Raw genomic sequence first — 18515 nt, 5'->3', positions numbered from 1 at the left:
AGGACTTGGTTCAAAGACCCACCTTCACAGGATTCACAGGCACACATTAGAAATGTTTTTATCTTCTGCTGTGGAGCAGCAGAGCAACTTAGGAAACAGTCTGCAGCGGAAGCCACATTAATTATTCTGATTTCTGGGGAAAAAAAATGTATGTGATGTCATATTGTTTTCTTTGAGCTCAAGAGAATGAACACATTTTATAAGAGAAGTCAATAACAGTCTTTATTTATTACATGATTAGTATTTGACCTTACAGTTAAAAATTAAAATTAAAAACAAAACTAATTCACTTCAGAACACTCAGCTTCCACTTGACACCGTTTCTCATCTTTGGAGCGGTCGGGACCTCGGCGTCTACGGAGGGGAAAAGATGGGAAACAATAAGAGAAAAATTTAAATGGTGGCATTTAATATTTATCTGACTAAAAAGGTCAAACTAAGGAGAAGAGAAGCGACTGACTAAAGAAACAAATTCTGCTGACCTTGCTGTGAAGCTGCTGGTCTCTGCTGCTGTTGGAAAGAAGCCATGATGCTGTTTGCAGTGGAGTTTGGCCCAGTGAGCTGCAGAGCAGGAAAAGTTTAAGATTTATTTTTGGCCTTTGTCATTCTTATGACAGGTCAGTGGAGCAGGCAGGAAAAGGCCCGGAGCAGAATCGAACCCTGGCATCTGCAGTCGTCTGCTCAACCCACTGAGCTGTACCTACACCCTGAGTGATACACTGCAAATTAATAAACACCAATGATGCTCCATCATGACTCTTCAGCGTGTCCTGGGTCTATCCTATGACCTCATCCCGGTAGGACATGTCACCTAGGTAGCATCACAGTCAGATGCCGAACCACTTCATCTGGCTCCTTCGATGTGGAGGAGTAACAACTCGACTCTGTGTCCCTACCACAGATTCCTCCAAGAAGCGTGTTAGAATCCTTTCTCAATGTCCGCAAAACACATGTCGACTCCTACACACTCCAAATATCCTCAAGAGGATAAAGAGCTGGTCCAGCGTTCCACAATCAGGAAGAAAACCTGAATCTGATGTTCCACTAATGGACAGACCTCCTCTCCAGTACCCTGCCATACATCTTATCAGGAAGGAATAGTAAAATGGCCTGCATTTGTATAGCGCTTATATGAATAGTGCGAACCCCCCTTATCCCAGGCAGGGTGAACTGCTCCCTTTATTTGTTCTCTTTCATAGAGGTCCTCTTAGGGTAGGGTATTTAATAGAGGTGGGAATCACCATACATCCCACGATACGATACTATCACAATACTTACCACACGATACGATATTATTGCAATTTTTTAAAATATTTTGCGATATTCAGATTCTGTACATAAAGGTAAACTTTATTAATATTCATTTTATCTAATAGCAAAGTCTCACACTCAGTCTTTCTCTCATTTCAGTCAGTTTTATTGTTGACAAACTGAACGGTTTGTATTACGGTCTAGTCCAACTTAACTGAATGCAACCATCTGGTACAATTATGGCTATTCTGAACTATGCAATTTGTGAAAACTATGCAACCCCTTCAGCAACTGAAGAATTTGAAAGTAAATTAAAATAAAATATTATTTTACATTAAATAAAAAAGTTTTAAACTTAATTAAAATAAAACATGTCTTAAATTAAAATAAGCAAACTGTCATGTTTATTGCTGCCATAAAAAAAAAGTTAAACACATTTGGACAGTGAAGGAATGTCAGGATTCTTGCTCAGAAAAAGGAGCTGATCAACATGCTCTGACTTCAGAGCATGTTGATCAGCTCCACAAAAACTTTTGTAACAAAATATCGATTTCTGCTGTCCCTGTATCGATACATTATTAGCAAACAAAATATCACGATACTACACAGTATCGATTTTTTCCCCCACCTCTAGTATTTAAGATTCATTTAAGTTCTTACATCTTTAGATCCATACTAATGCAAAAAGTCAAATGTACAGAAAGACTGTTAAAGACAATGATAAGAACTATATTTACCGGGGCTTGGCTGGTCTGCAGGCCTTCAGGCCACACCTCAGGAACTGCTGCCTCCATCATCTGCAGAGCTTCATCGTAGGTCAGCTGCAGCTTTTCTGCCTGTTTGTCAAACTGGAACAGCACCAACACCTTCAGCAGGTTGTGGACTTCCTCTGTCAGAGGGAGGGAACAAATAAGGTTTCACCTAGATGGATGTAACATCACTGAAAGGCACAGTGACTTATACAAGTCTTGAATTCTGTATTAAAATAACACGTGTCCATGTGAGCAGTGAAACTTTTCTACTTATTATGTTTAAATTGCACACCAAGTCAGACCAGGAATTAATCTTTTGATGTAGAGTTCAAACAAGAGGAATGATTATAAAGAAAAACCTGTCCCGGTGTGCATGTGTGCAGACTGTCTTCCACGTGAAGGGGAGCAGCACTAAATGTGGACAAACACAACTGTTTACTGATGGTTTTGTTTCATAGTCGTACCTCTCATCTTGTCCACAGTGGTGATGATCTCAGCCAGGGCGAACATCAGTGCTCTGTCCTCCATTGGGCTTCCTTCCTTCAAGCTGAGCTTCTTTCTCTCTGCTTTCCGCCGGTTCTTCGATGATCTCCTGCACATTGACAAACATTCCATCAGTAACAAAGCTGAAGTATTTTCCAGCTGGGCTACGCTTAAAAACAAACTCTTAAGGTGGAAGCGTCTGGCTTACGAGGAGATGCGGGAGTTACTGTGAGAGTATTTGGAATTGGTCATCACACTGCTGGCTTCAGAGTAAAGCTCAGCGTCAGCACAGTCTGGACCGTCTTCGTCTGGTGAGGCGGACAAAAGATCGGGTCACAACACGTTCACGCCAGATAACACAAAAACCGCTAATTCAGTCCGATTCTCACCGAGCATTTCCAGTCTGGCTTTCTCTTTCTGCTCTCGAACCACAGCCAGCCGGGTCTTGTGTCGGGTGAAAGTCCCAATCTGAGCCTCCAGGAAGGAGGTTTGGGTATTTACAGCTGATGGAAAACATCAACTTGATAAGACAATACCCTCTTTGTATGGCTGCCCTCTTTCTTAGTAGCATGGTTCAATAAAATAAGAGAGTGAACTTCTCCTACCTTCTAATATGGCGGGTTTCAGGTTGGTTTCAGTGATGTCCTGTCTGTTGTGCATGTAAATCTGAGGCAGGCAGAAGAAATATTTGTGTTCTACTGTGTAAAAAGAAAGGTGAAGGCAAAGTGAAAAGGCCCAAGAGATGGCGGTTTATTTACTGACCAATCGGAGCGCCTCCTCCCAGGATGCCCCAGTGATTAGAGCTAAGATGGCTTCCTCACAGTCCTGTTGGAACAAAGAAAAATCAGGCATTTAGACCTTGGCTAGCAGCTGCAGGCAGGAAGTGCTGCACTGCTGGATGATCTTTAGCTGTATCAGAATTTCTCAGGTTGGTCATGGCTGCAGAAGAGCTTACTTTAGCATACTGGTCCAACAGCAGAGCAGCTTCTGAGTAGCGCCTCTGTTCATTCAGCTTCTCTACAAAGGAACAAAGCAGAAAATTTACTGGAAATATAATCCAGCAGCAATGTGGCTTCTCGACTTTCCACTTCAATCTCCAGGTCACATGACCACCAGTTCTCATGATTACCTGCCAGGTCTCTGGCCAGCAGAGCTAACTGGTCGGGTGGTAGCGGTATCTGCTGCGCCACGCAGATGGCATTCCTCCAGCTGGAGCTGGTGGCAAAAGCTTGCAGGGCCCGTGCTGGCTCTCCACATCGCCAAAGGAGCAGGCCGGCCTGCTCCGCCTGCTGCTGCTCCACCAGGTGCTCGGCGTAGGCACAGCTCAGTGTCTTGAGGTCAAAGAGCAAAGGTAAAGGGTGTCAAAATGAACTGGCATATAAACACAAGGCCGGGTGAACAGGTGAGCGCATTCTATGGGTGAGTGGACTTAAGTGGAAAGGTGGCTGCTGCTAGCACTGCTAATGTTAGCCAAACTGGCAAGCTAACCTGAAATTATGTGTATGACCTTATTCACAGCTTAAGTGCCACAGTGAGATTTAAAATGAGGTTTGATTATCGAAGAATGCAAAATAATAATTGTGTTAATTTCATTCATTAGACTGTGCTCAGTGCTTTCTTGTTTTCAAGACGTTTGTAGTCCGATTTTTCTTCTTTAAATTACCTCTCATAATAACCAATATGTGACAAATCAAACCTTTTTTAAATTGTTCTCCTTTTCTTTACATTTTAAAAAAAACTTTTACATTTAATGTCTTAAGATCTGTCCAGCTTTCATCCAAAAGGCTTCGCTGTCTTTGACTCAAATTGAATCTCAAGTAACCCAAGACGTGGCTCACTGCAGTCACAGAGGCCACGGTGTGAACACTCTGTCAGACATTTCCCCATCATGCCATCACGAGCAATTAAAGTCACATGGGTCAAGATGTGAGTGGGGGCCAAATCGCCTGGTAAAGCATCTCAAGTCTGTGTTATACTTCAACACTGTCAGCTGATGTTGAAGACCACCACCTCTGTTTGATGATGGTCAATCACAGTGGATCTACATGGCCTCTTTTACTTAAACCATGTGTCGTGTCTACTCAGTCCAATATGTAAACCATCTGCACTTAAAGGAAAGAGGAGAGTACATCTGAGTCGTGGGCCTCATTTTGTGCCGTGGCTGTTCAGTCTCTCCTATGTAAAAGGTCCAAGCGCTCCTCCCTGCACTGCACAGCATACAAGGGGACAACCCTGCTAGGGGTTAAATACCCAAGACTCTCCATCAGTGTTTACAGCTGTATGAGGTGAAACATTTCAAGTGTTTCACTCCAGATCTGTGGATGACTGAGAACACAACACTGACAAATTTCACATTTAATAAATTATCTTTTATAAAACTTGAGTCTGGGAAAAACAAGCACAATCTCAACAAAATGCCTCAGTTTTCCCACATTCATCCAGTCATTACAAAGAACTTCCACTGTAGTAAATCAAAGAGCCCCATCAGCACAGCTCTTTTGGGTTTAACCACCTGACTTTGGTGTGGCATGGCAGACAATGTGGGATGTCTTTGTCAGACAGAAGGCTGTAAAACTGACAAAGAGTCAGACCTTTGGCCTGGAAATAATAAACAGCTCAGACAGCCAATTTCATCGTGATTTATCCATGATGATTTTACCACACAGCTTCCTGTGCAAATTTATGCCATTTTATTTTCCATTTTTTTCTGCAAAACCATCCTATGCGCCAGACTAAACCCTTCTGGGGGTGTATGTTTGTCATTCCTGGTATTAGTGATTTGAAAAACTATGATCAGTGTCATGAATGCATGTGTCATGTTGCAGTGTTTGGGTTCGGCTCGACACGGACCTGAAACAGTCCTGAGCTGTCTGCGTACCTTGTAGTGAGCGCTGTCTGCTGAGTACAGTCTCAGAGCTTCACTGTAGAGCTTCTGTTCCTTCACGAGCTGCAGAGCTTCAGGAAAATGTTCCTCTCCTGTACAAAAACACTCATCATGTAACTTAAAAAGATTCTGGCAGAGTTTCCAAAAATAGCAACTCTCAGTAAAATAAGACCAAGCGGACAGGCACAAGCGGACTGACCACACTTGCTGAGGTGGTGCAGGGCCTTTCTGTAGCGCTTCAGGTGTTTGTCGATGGTGTAGCGCTGGTAGTTTGGCTCCAGGCTCTTCAGCATGTTCAAGAAAGGCAGGTACTCTTTGGGGTCCTGCAGGGATTGAGGAGATAGAATCAATTAGAACGACCGAAAGAACAGAGGCACCATAAATCAGCTCTATTCTTACTCTATAAACAATGTGAAAGATGACCCTTTCTGCTGTTGCATATGGCTGCTCGAAATATGAAGATCTCAAAACTTTGGATATGGAAAAGTCTTTAATTCACACCAAATTTACTGATACTCTTTCCCCTGATTACACCACAGGCTCTCAGAGCATTAAAGTCTCCTGTTTAATGTTTGAAAAGTAAAAAATATCAAATGGTATATCATTATTAGAAATATCCACGAACTTATTTACTGATCTCACTATCACCGATTCTGTATAAAGTACAAAGTATTTCATGGCACTGAGGTAAAGTGAGTTAAAAAACACAAAGTCTGGTGTTTCCTCTCCCCCTGCAGTCTCCTACCTTCTGGGATTTCTCCGCCACCATGAGTACGAGGTCAAAGTCGTATGTTCCCAGCGAGTAGTCATAAAGGTCGTTGACATTGACGAGGAAGAGGAGGTACTTTAACGCCTCCTCAGCACTCACAGCACCAGGAGCTTTAGGAGGGTTCTCTAAATAGGAATGCACACACAGAGCACTGAGTGAAGAAACAGAGCGAGTACAGACAGAAAGGTCATCGATGGGTCTGAGGTGTGCTCACCTCGAAGCTCGTGGACCTTCTGGAGAGCAATTTCCAGCTCAGGAATAGTCTTCTTCACATGAGCCGTAAGGATGGACAGACAGTACCTGAAAGGAGAATCGTTTTATGTCCCACTGCTCCCATCTAATGATCCAATTACTGAACATTTCTGATCCTTCCTAGTTTTACTTTCAGCTATTTTAAGATCCCAAATAGTAAAGTTTGTTACATTAATATGTTTACTATCATTTAAGAAAAAAAAAAAAAGATTTCACTGACTTGTTTGGATCCATTGATTCCATGACACTCCGTAAAGCATCACACACCACGTCCACTTTCTTCTGCTTTGAGGCAGGCTGAGGCTGGACCGGACTGCTTTCAGAACGGGGGTACATACTACTGGTCGTATCCTCCTCTCTGAGTAAAAAACGGAAGAGAAAACTATTTTTTTAAAAATCAAAATCAAAAACAAGCTGCAACCTTCAGGGATTTAAGGTCAAACAAATGCAGAAATAATAAGAAACTGCAGTTCCTATAATGTCCACTTGAGGCTCCAGCAGTGAGTCAGTCCCCGCAGACTCCCATGTTAAAATCTCTTTACAGCAAAAATAAACATGTTTACAGCCTGATACAAAACTGCTTTGATCCAGGCATCCATCTTTTCACCTATAGCCAATTTACAGTCACCAGTTAAACCAATATGCAAGTCTATGGGCTGTGGGAGGGAGCTGGAGTACCCGGAGAAAACCCACAAACAAAGGATCAAACAAATAATATGACTCAATGGGAACGAACATCCAGTATTTTCAGCTTTATTAAATTCTAGTATTTTAATTAATCAGTTAGTACAAATTAGCAGGCATCTGTGGCTAAAAAAGTGGACTTGATGCCAAGTCTTTAAAATGCAGTAAAATCAGCAGGTGATGTCACACCATAGAGTCATTTTTCTTTTAAGGTGAGAATGTATTCCTCTGACCTCTTTGAAAAGTCTTACTTGAGTTCAGTGAGGAAGAGGTTGATGTGGTTGATGGAGCTGAGCTGTTTGATGAAGGTCTCTATGTTCTCCAGGAAAGCCTTTGAAGAAAAATGACACATTATTTTTACTCATTCACAGCCTTGTTATAGCTTAGACGCATCCACCCATCCGTCCCTCTTTCAGTGTCTAAGCTCAGAAACCTCCTGCAGCTCCTCTGGCTTTGCAATATATTCTTATCACTTTTGGTGACTAATAGCAGATATTACTATAAACTTCAGCTTCATTTTAAATAAACTGCCTGCTCTGAACATTAAAAGAAAATAAAAAGTTATAAAACTACAGATAAAGACGCAGAACAAACCTTTGGGTTGTGATCATAAATGAAGTTCAGGTTGATCCTCAGCTTCCTCATGCATTCAAAAGCGTCTCTGAATTTCAAACTGGTTATAAAAAAACAAGTTTAATGTTTTCAGTCTTAACAGATAATTTATAAGATTTAATTAATTAATTAAAAGTTGTTGTTTTTTTAAAAAGAGGTTTTAAATTCTTCCAACAGTTTCATAGCAACAAACCGAAAAAAAAATTAAATTTTAGCCATACCAACAAAAAGAATATATACATTTTAAAAGGTAAAATCAGTGAATAAAAAGGACCAAAAATGTAAAAAAAGAAGGCCACCATCTACACAAACACGTCTCATTTTTATGATTTAGTGTAAAATGTTTAGTCTTGGCTCTGGATATCAGACGTCACTATGGGAAACGCAGCTCTAAAAGAGCACAACAAGACGATCTCAAACGCACCTATCCAGCCACTTCCTGAGCTGAGCCAGCACCAGCGCTCTGTGATGTATGGTCTCCAAATTCCCACGAGGCATCTGGATGGACACAAGTTAAATCAGAGAGAGTGTGGGTGTGTGAGAGCGTGTATTCATATACTTGTGAGGACCAAAAATCCCAATCCCCACAAGTCTGAAAGCATTTTTGAGACTCAAAATGTGGTTTTAGTGTGAGGGTTACAATCGGGTTATGGTTAGGTTTAGGGTCAGGTATTCATTTTTGAAGGTTTGGGTAAGTGGCTAGATCACTTACCAAAACAAGATAGGAATACGCAACGTGTGTGTGTGTGTGTGTGTGTGTGTGTGTGTGTGTGTGTGTGTGTGTGTGTGTGTGTGTGTGTGTCGAGGTAAGAAAGTGCGTGTGTGACCTGCAGAATCACTCTGGTGTCTTGTGGCACCACAGTCACGATCCTGGATCCTCTCTCCACTCGCCTAAGCGTCTCATCATTCTGATCATTCTGACCGCCATCAGAGGCTAGAGCCGCCTGCAACCCTGTGGGGTCAAAGTTCACTCAGCTCACCATCACTGTTACACACCAAACAAGAATACGTTGCTCAGTAAATGAAAAACAGATGTTTATGTTACGGACAACAAAGCTAATGATAGCAGCTGAAGAGAAAAAAGAAACCCATTTGAGTGTATTGGCGATTCATTCTTACAGTCAACAGCCAGAGCTCACGGCGGTAGGTGAACATTTATATGTGATCCATGTAGAAACATGGATCATAGATTAAACACAGATGGAGTAGTACGTTTCTAGCTCAGCTCCCTCTTCACTACAACAGACCAGTATAGCATCTGTACTACAGACTGATCTGTCTGTCCATCACCCACTCTGCTTTTCCCTCAGTTAAGAAAATAAGACCTCAAAGATACTTAAACTCCTCCACCTGTGGCAACAAATCATCCTTGACCCACAGTGGGCTCTTTTCCAACTAAGAACCACGCCAATTACGATGCACAGTTAGCAGGGATTTATGCTTAAGCGGGAAATCTACGCTGTAACCTGACGTGCGCCTCTCGAGAAATATTACTACACTCCGAGTCAGCACAGCCCACAACTACAGTGATGAGTTTGTTCAGTGCCGTCAATTCATCCTGCACATTTCCCGCTACTTTTTCACTGCAGTTTTTGAATTTTTCAATAATAGAAGAACAATAACATTAGAAAAAGACCACACGATAATCAGGCCTTAGCCTCCCCGGGACAAGGTTGAGATTGGAGCCTAAGGGGGAAGTGTCTGGAGGCTAATAGCTAAAAGGTTTCTGAGCACATAGAAGTGTTTGAGTAGACAATCTTCAGTCCCCTCACTTCCAACCGTCCCCCAGCCTCAGTAAACACTTACTGACAGGTTTATGAGCTCAAAGCACTATTTTCAAGTTCATTTAGTAAATTATGGTCCTTGTTAGATAAACCACAGAATGATCACACAGCCAGTGTGCAATATTAAAACACCAAGATGATGACACTGAAAACACTCGGAGGCTTCTATCCAACAGGTCATCAACTATCATGATTGTTACTTTCACATTTCATACAGCACCTGGTCTCTAAGGCCTATTAAGAGGAGGAAAAACTCCCACCTTTGACTGTGAGCGTGCTCAGCTGGAGGCATCGGCATGTGTGTGAGTGCGTGGTGATGAGGAGGAAGTCGTTGCAAATTGCAAAGGAAGAAACACTAGAGGCGAGCTGAAAGTAAGCAGAGATAAATGCACACATTTCTAAAAAGCTCTGCTGCTTCTTCACTGCCAATGAAACAAGAAAAAAATGCAGACCTCTGAGTCTCCAGCATATAGGTGGGATCTCTCCGTCAAGCCGAGCAAATATTCCTGAGGATGGAAAGCAAAAGCATACACAAGCATCAGGCCTGCAGACTAGAACTTAGACATAATTACTCATGTAATTAATTATATGCTGGTGAGTTTCTACCTCTCCACTGATGCTGCAGAGGGCCATCTGGACACAGGGAACAGGAAAGTTGATGCTGCAGCCGCTGGAGTCTTGCCAGTCCTCCACTGATGGCTCTTGACAGTCTACACAGAAATGTACAGAAATAAAACATTTATTCATGTAAACTGATACAGCTTCCTTACATGTACAACAAGCTTCAAAGGAAGGTATCAACATGTCAGAAAAATTAAAAAATGAAAATTAACCCCCCACCCCATGGATCAGTTGCTAAAACGCACGAATAAAGGTACATTTGCTGACCCCAGATCAGTTTCCTGATCCGTCCATCCTCCAGCTGCAGGGCCACAGTTCCTGTCTGAGAGGAATGAACCACACTGACCACAACACCGTCCACTTCCACCTCAGACCTGAGGAAGAAAATCAGTATTAGAAAGATTTGTTAATGACATCTGTGAAATCTACAAGCTTTATGTGGCTGCAGGAGGTTTCTTAGTTTGCAGACCTGACAGTGAGGGTATCACCAGCATCCTGACTGGGGTGGAGCATCAACAGAGTGGAGGAGGTTGGCAGCAGACCAGGACTGACACCCAAAAACAGCTCATCCTGCAGCCACAGCAGCTGCCGCAGAGCCAGAGGAACATCCTGAAGAACTGCCGGTCTGCAGGAGGGAGAAAAATCTGGGGAAACTGTAGAAACAGCCTAATCAGGTGAAGAAAATGAGAATGTGTGTCTGAAGGCTGTGTTACCTGAATGATTTCTGCAGGATGAGAGGATGAGACACAACCCTGAACCCATCTGCTGATTTGTCTGATTTTTCTCCTGAATCTGGAATCATGCAGAAAGATGAAGTCATGTTTATGAGACAAAAAAATTTAAGACTCAGTCACATAGGTCTTCTTCTAGCCATAAAACTTTAGGTATTATGATTTTTTCTTTTAAGTAGTTTGTATTTTCACTTAAATTTAGAAGTTTCATTTTTATTTCAGAAAATAAAAATAAAGTAAACGCTCTCTGGCTTTAACATCAAGTTAACATCACTTTTATGCATTTGATGAATAGATTTCAAATCCAGGTGTTAAATTCTAAAACTACATGAATCCTAAAACTTCAACTTTTTTTCTGAAGGAAAATGAATAGATTAATTTGTTGTTATTAAGCCACCTTGGGTGTAGACTGAAATCTGTCCATCGGCGGTGAATGCTGCCAGCTGATTGGTTCCCTCAGGCTGGCACAGAAAGGTCACCTGGTTAACCGGTGATTTTAACTGGAGCTCGAAGGAACACATGGGAGGAGGAACCACACACTGCCGGAAGGTCGTCACCAAGATTTTTTCTGAGGGGATTTTGGTAAATCTTAACACCATACTGGAATAAATCTACAACTGAGCACCCTCTCGTCTTTCATTGACTCTCACCTCCATCGATCACAGCCACGCTGGCGTTGTCAGTGGCGTCCAGTCCGGTGCTCCGTTCTGTCGTCCAGCCCCAGTCGTAGGTGATACTGGTCCAGCTCCGGGTCACCACATGGAGCCGTAGGGGACGCTCAGGGTCCCAGCAGACACAGACCGGCGCCTTCTGAGGGTCCGGTCCAAACTCCAGACTCTGCTTCAGATACCAGTGGTAGTTTGCCACCGTCCACAGCTGGACTGCAGAGTGAAGAGATTTTTTTTTGTTTCCTGATTTTCTGACTGACTACAACATGCAACACTCTCCACGTTAACGGTATTTTTCCTGTTCCTGCTTCTTAACATAAATGAGTTTGCAGCTGGTGGCATCTGTTCACTAAATCTGATGGTGAACTTACTGTAAGTGTTGACCTGCCCGTCCTCTCCAGCACTCATGTCCTCCAACCAAACGGCTAAAACAGCGGAGTCACTGTTCCACAGCAGCTCCTTCACCTAAAAGCACAAACACAGTGCAATGATCAGATTAAACTTTCCACTGGATCATAAACTGCAGTGTTTGTGCAGACAGAGTGATTACGATGAGCATGCCTTGGCTTGGACTTTACTGAGCGGCAAAGCGAAGTCTCCGTGCAGCAGCCCATTCTTCTCCATGAACACCACGCTGTGCTTGTTGGGATGGCGCTGAGTGCTCGCTATCAGGCTGCCCGAAGGTCTGAAGCACACAACAATAAGTGCGCTTCAGATTTATAAAAGTTCTCCAGAGAGAGAAAGAGGGAAAACTAATGAACTAACTTACTTCCAGCAGAGCGCCTGCTCCAGGCCGTTGATGGGCTCGCTGGTGGCCTGCAGGACACCCTCCCTGTTCCAGACTCGGACCTTCCTGGCCCCAGTTTGGGGACAGATGGCACTGACGGCAAAAAGCTGCCCGTCCCCTCGCCACGTCACCCGCGGCCTGTGGTCATCCCAAGATACAGCAGGCTGCACTTCCTGCAGGCACATGATCAAATCATCAACTTGACTTTACAGTTTCTTTTTATAAACTCAAATATTTGAGTAATTAAAAGGGACCTGGATCTTCCTCTGTGCTGCCTGTTTGCCCTCTGAGCCATGAAACTGAGTCTCCTTCTTCCCCCAACCCACAGTGATGAACTTCCCTGCAAAACAAATTTATGTGGGTGAGCACATCACCGTCTGGTGAACCTGAGTAGCTCCTGATACTCAGCTGGGAGACCACTAATTTATTTAGAGTCACCGTACCTTCACCAAAATCGTCCTGGTGGATTCCAACCTCTGTGATCGGCTCAAAGTCTTTAGTCATCATGATGATCGTTTCCTGGCCTGTGAACACAAAACACTAGTGACTCAACCACAACACCTATAACTGTGTATGATTAATAATTACCTAAGCTATGATGTGTCACAAAATTTTAAAAAAAAATGTCCAAATACTGACCATTTTGGTTTATCTTACAAGAAATTCTGAACACTTCATCTGTGATCTAAGAAATATTGCTCACTATGGAAATCATCAGCATTTCTGACTATTATATAACATACTGACCAGTAGTGAGAATGACAAGCTCTTCATCAGGACTCCAGCTCATCGAGGTGAGGCCCCTATCGACACTGCCGACGCACTCCAGCTGTGGATCAGAGCACACTAACTGAGGATCCCGACTGTCCTAACGTCTTTCCGCCTGATCAAAACCAGAGCTTGAACCAAACTTCAGATTTTACAGGGGACACAAGTTTTAAAAATCTGTCTGACTTTGAGCATTACTAACCTGGCAGGTGTTGAGGTTAAAGAGGACGACATCACCACCTGCTGTGGCCAAACATGCAGACTCCAGTTCAGCCAGGTCCTGAAGTCCAACCACGACCCCGCTGCCGTCCTCTGGAAGGAAACCGTCTGCTGTCAAAGAGGCTTCACTGACAACCTGCCGAAGAAAAACGGAGCAGAGCTGAAAGCTTATAAGAAAGACACCCTGTTCAAGTCCCAAACAGTACAGGTATGAAGAAACTCCAGGTACACCTTGAGGCAAATATATGTTACACTTGCAAACAACGCAAAAATGTATAAATGCTGTATAGACACAAACAAACACACTTCCTCTAAAGAAATAGAGGCAATTATCAGACTGTCGTATATTTAAGAATCTGAATATTTTATTAATAATAATATAATAATTATCAAACCAAAGACATTTTCTGATTAAAGTGCTGCTCCTTTTCTTTTATTACTTGTTACATATTCAAATTTGGACACTCTAAACACGTCCGTCTCCTCACTGAATCACGCCAAACTAAACCCTGTTGAGTATTAACAGCCCTTCATAGTATTTCCAGTGTGTTAGTGTTACATCATCGCTTCTCACCTGGCCTGTCCGGGGGTCGTACTCTGTGATGGAGTACTGAGAGGCGATAAGCAGCGAGCCGGTGTCCGCTCGCACAGAGAAACACTGCGGCGAGCCTGGGCCCTGCAGCTCCGAGCTCCGAAGGCTCTTCAGAAGTTTCAGATTCCTCATTTCACCTCAGGATCTGCCTCCAAGGGCCAAAGGTCACCTGACACAGTATATTTGGCACAAATTAGGCAGAAAATAAATAAATAACTATGCTCAATGTGGAGAAAATGACTTTTGCATTTGTTTTGTTTTACTGGAAAAGTCTCATATCCATTCTACCTATCTTTTAAACCAGCATTATTATATTGAAAGTCTAAAATGTATGTAGATGAGATGGTACACTCATAAAAAAACAATAGAAACAGAAAATATCACATATGAAAAAATAACGCAGGAACAATTCTACATTTAACAGAAAATTAAAAGTTATTTTTAGTTTTGCCTTATGATAGGAAACAAATCTTAAAAGCGCCCAAACAAATTATAAAATAAAATAATAAAAATAATGTATCCTCATCAATACTGAGTTACTTACGAACCACTGCAACTGTATTGATCAAGGATAGTTTAAATCTTTAAATTTCTCCAGATTCATAAACGTTAAATATATAAACACACATTCTTGTTTCACATGAGTTTAATTACTATTCAAAGGCTTGAAAATAACTTCGAGCCTCCTTAAAGGAATATTTACGTATGTAAGGAATCGTATTAAGCTATTAGCAAGGTTTCCGAGTCAGGACTGAACGTTTTTCACGCATAAACAGTAAAATAAATAAATGTGATGATGGCAAAAGTTTTTTAAAGACATTTAACATTTTAAACAGCTGGTTTGTTGTCCAGTACTTGCTGCTCAGTGTGAGAGTGATGAAGACGCTGAGGCTACAGGGTGTCCGAAAATGGAACAAGACGTTCTAGCTTGCTTTAAACTAAAGAAAATTTACGAGCCCCAAATAAAACGATAACAAAAATAATAAACCCACCGTGAAAAAAAACAAGCCGAGGCAAGGAAAATCTCTCCAGTATCAAACATCAACAACATGCATGTGGCGGTGTCAGACTCACAACCTTTAACCTCTGACGCGAAAACATGAAGTGGTGGCTATGTCGCCCCCTAGCGACGCGGAGGGAATCTGAACGGCTTTTGAATCTGGAGAAGTTAAAATGATATTGATCTTTTATCACATATGTATTACAATCGTGTGTGTTTTTCTGTGTTTTTATAGAAATTTCAAACTAATTGTAACCCAAGCATCATCTGTAAACGACACAAACTAAATGCAGTGCAAAAATTAGGTCTGTGGGGGACAACTTGAGACATTACTGTAAGAGCTGGTCTGAAATTCTGATATATGCAATGCTTTGTCACGGAGAATACGACAGACAGACTAACTTGTTTTTCATTTGAATTACATTTTATAACTTCCAGTACGTATAAATGGGCACTAAAAGTCTAGTGTATTCCTCTTGCTGTTGTAGTTCCTGTTAAACCTTCAGCTGTTGTTTGGTCTGGTAATAACCAACCTTCTTCCACAGATCAAAATCTGTTTGTGAGCCACATGTTTCAAGGGATCATGCCCACAAAAAGTGAGATATTCTGCTTCTCAGGTATAGACAATTTAAATTTAAGCCCATGCAACATCCAGAAGCTGTCACCTCTGCAAGACCAACAGTGCTGCAGATGGGCATAATACTAGTGGCATTACAGAAGCGGATAAGTCCACTACTAGACGAGTAGGTTAAAAGTCTGGTGGAAGTCAGGTTTATATACTGCATCGACTGTGGTGGACCACGCCCACCACTGAAAGAGATCACCCACACTCACAATGACAGGTACCCCACCTGAAGGACAGGAGGGACCATGACACTGAGTTGTTATTGAGAGTGTAACTATAAATGAAAGCAAACCTGCACCTTTGCCCCTACTACCCCACCAGGATCTCTGCAGGTTTCTAAAACAGCTCCACGCTCTATCGGTGGTTAATACTGCCAAAGCATCTAGGCCAAGCATCACCCCCCGGGGCAGAGAAATGAAGTCACCACTAAAGAGGCTGGCTCTAAAAGTGAGTCACTTCCCACAGACTCCCATGCTAAAATGGCTCCTCATCAACTGCAACTGTAGGCACTTCAGAAAGAAATCTGGAAGAAATCTTTATTGTGATGCTTCACTGGGGAGCAGAGGGAGAAGTTGGTGGAAAAAATCAGTGTCAGAGTGAATAATCTGTAAAGTCACTTCATGAAAACCAGAGCAGCAGTTTCCTGCTTCCTGCTGTTTTTAAATCTAGAAAATTTGAGGACGCATTTGTTGGAACAACTTAAGCCCACCCTGGAGGTCCAGTTCCAGTCCAGTTCACCTCCTCCAAACTCCTCCAAACATCTCCTCAAGCAGGTTTAAATTTTCTGCTGCAATGCTTTGCTGCTGATAATCTGCTGTGTGGGGAAATGAAGAGCAGCTATCACACAGACATGGACACGTTATGTCTTTGTGCACAGGGAGTTTAAATGTGGAGTGGTTTCCACTTTCAGATATTCAGATATAAAATCACATCTGACTAAAATAGGGTTAAATAACAGTATTTAACCCCAGAAAACAGAAAGTCTTTTTTGTTTTGTTTTTGGTTTTTTTGTAAAGGGCGACCTAAAGCCATGAACGGACATGTCAAAGTCATTTAAGTTCATGGACCAGTAAGATGAAAAACTGTAACTTCAAACAAAGCCACTGGGCCTTTGTGATGTTTTTCCATTTGGAATGGCAACCCAAAAGTAACAGAGGAAACAAATGCTAAGAGACTTAAATGTCCACTGTGCTGGAGAAGAGATCAGTGAAGAAACTGTCCAGAATCCTGACCACCCTCTGCACCACAGGCAGCACCAACAGAGTGATTCTGCACATGACAGATACAGGAAATCATTTCACATCCCCTAATTCTGTATAATACTGCACATCTGTCCAGCAGAGAATCATCTACTCTTTAATTTTATTGACACATACATAAATAAAACACCAGACACTTTATTAGGTACACATTATTAGTGCCATGTGGAATCCTCTTTTGCCTTCAGACCTTCCTTAACTTTTTACATGTCCATGTTGACACGACAGCATCACACAGTTACTGCAGATTTGTAGGTCTGCTCGTCCAAGGGTGCTCTGTTGGACAGAGATCTGGTGATTGTGGAGGATGTTTGAGTACAGTGAACTCATCGTCATGTTCAATACACCAGTCTGAGATGATCTGAGCTTTGTGACATGGTGCGTCATCCTGGTGGAAGCAGGCGTCAGACAATGGCTACACTGTGGTTATAAACAGCTGGATGAGGAGTGGTGTTTAAACAATCCTCAGTTGGTAAAGTCTAAAGGACAACCTCCCCCACATCATCACACAACCAGCTCTAGCCTGAACCGCTGATCCATGATTTCATGTTGTTTGCATCAAATCCTGAACGTTCCAGCAGAAACTGAGGCTCATTAGCCTCAGTTTCTTGTTCCTAGCCATCAGGAATTGCTCTCGCTGTGATCTTCTGCTGCTGTCCATGTGCGTCGAGGCTGGACGTGTTATGTATTCAAAGATGCTCTTCTGCATACCTTGGTTGGAATGAGTGGTTATTTACTTACTAGTGGTTACTGTTGCCTTCCTTGAATCAGCCCGTCCTTTCTCCTCTGACCTCTGGCATCAATAAGACACTTCTTCTCAGAAAACTGCTTCTCACTGTATATTTTCTCTTTTTCAGATTCTCTGTAAACCTTATAGATGGTTGCTCTGGAAAATTATTTCATCAGTTTCTGAAATACTCAGATCAGCCAGTCTTTCAAAAACAACCATGCCACATTAAATATCACTTAAATCACATTTTGTCCTCATTCTGATGCTTGGTTTGAACATTAACTGTTTATCCTGACCATGTCTACATGCCTAAAGGCATTGGGTACTGCCATGTGATTGGCTGAGTGGCTGATTAGATATTTAGGTTAATAAATACTTCAACAGCTGTACCTAATAAAGTAGTCAGTGAATGTGTATGTTTTTTGTTCTTTTTAGATTAGAAGAAAAAGGCAAAGTGAATAACTTCATGTCAGCAGATCTTCTGTGGCCACCATAATCTTGAATCTTTATTGAATACTGATGTTTCTATGTATGATTTAGTAAATATAAGGGCGATGGAGAAGGTGATGGGGTGCCCATTCCTGTTCATTTACTTCAGCACATGAGGTGGAAAGATTTAGACAAATAAAATTAAATTAGAGTTCCTAGCAGCATTTTTGGTTTTTAGTATGTGGAAGCATGAATGTGTTTCAAACACTGATTTTTTTTTCTCTCCGTTAAAACCACCCCTGACTGTGTGAGATATTCGGGGGTGTCATCAGCATCACGATGAACACAGATGGAAAAACTTCAGCTCGGCCTCAGTTCACAGAGAACACGTGGGCCGACTGTACGAGTTTCAGGAGCTGATGTGAGGAGAAAAATCATGTCATCTGTATGAAGTAATGTCAGAAGACAAATCTGAGCTGCAGCTGTTTAATGCCCAAGAGAGATGGAGGGCAATGAGATCATATGCAAATCTCATAATATCATCTGCATTAAATAATCCCTTTTTTTGTGAACCTTAGTGACCTGAACCATCAAACCAGTGGAAACACTCAAAAT

The 18515-nt window shown here is 42.2% G+C and overlaps 1 protein-coding gene across 2 annotated transcripts; it reads right to left on the bottom strand.

Annotated features, from left to right (window-relative positions):
- Positions 1 to 195: 195 nt before the first annotated feature.
- On the bottom strand, positions 196 to 14983 carry elp1 (elongator acetyltransferase complex subunit 1). 2 transcript variants are annotated; one of them, XM_003443430.5, is made up of 36 exons: positions 14850 to 14983; positions 13840 to 14026; positions 13249 to 13401; positions 13026 to 13107; positions 12722 to 12802; positions 12533 to 12618; positions 12261 to 12451; positions 12053 to 12176; positions 11863 to 11956; positions 11474 to 11704; positions 11221 to 11391; positions 10806 to 10884; positions 10562 to 10717; positions 10360 to 10466; positions 10078 to 10181; positions 9924 to 9977; positions 9732 to 9837; positions 8515 to 8639; positions 8112 to 8185; positions 7670 to 7748; positions 7327 to 7406; positions 6612 to 6749; positions 6354 to 6439; positions 6116 to 6264; positions 5570 to 5693; positions 5365 to 5462; positions 3616 to 3817; positions 3442 to 3503; positions 3249 to 3311; positions 3092 to 3152; positions 2876 to 2989; positions 2695 to 2794; positions 2468 to 2595; positions 1989 to 2140; positions 483 to 561; positions 196 to 354 (listed from the first exon to the last, which is right to left on the bottom strand). In XM_003443430.5, the coding sequence occupies exons 2-36, from the start codon at positions 13987 to 13989 to the stop codon at positions 287 to 289; spliced, it is 3951 nt and encodes a 1316-aa protein (XP_003443478.1). In that variant the 5' UTR covers positions 13990 to 14026; positions 14850 to 14983; the 3' UTR covers positions 196 to 286. The 2 variants fall into 2 exon arrangements, with proteins under 2 accessions (XP_003443478.1, XP_025765650.1); XM_025909865.1 differs by lacking the exons at positions 196 to 354; positions 483 to 561 and adding an exon at positions 584 to 1221 and having other exon boundaries at positions 1889 to 2140.
- Between the last annotated feature and the right edge of the window lie 3532 nt (positions 14984 to 18515).

This window comes from Oreochromis niloticus, linkage group LG2, assembly GCF_001858045.2.
Source record: "Oreochromis niloticus isolate F11D_XX linkage group LG2, O_niloticus_UMD_NMBU, whole genome shotgun sequence".
NCBI lineage: Eukaryota > Metazoa > Chordata > Actinopteri > Cichliformes > Cichlidae > Oreochromis > Oreochromis niloticus.
Note: the sequence above shows the minus strand (reverse complement) of the source record. Positions and strands in the feature narration are given on the sequence as shown.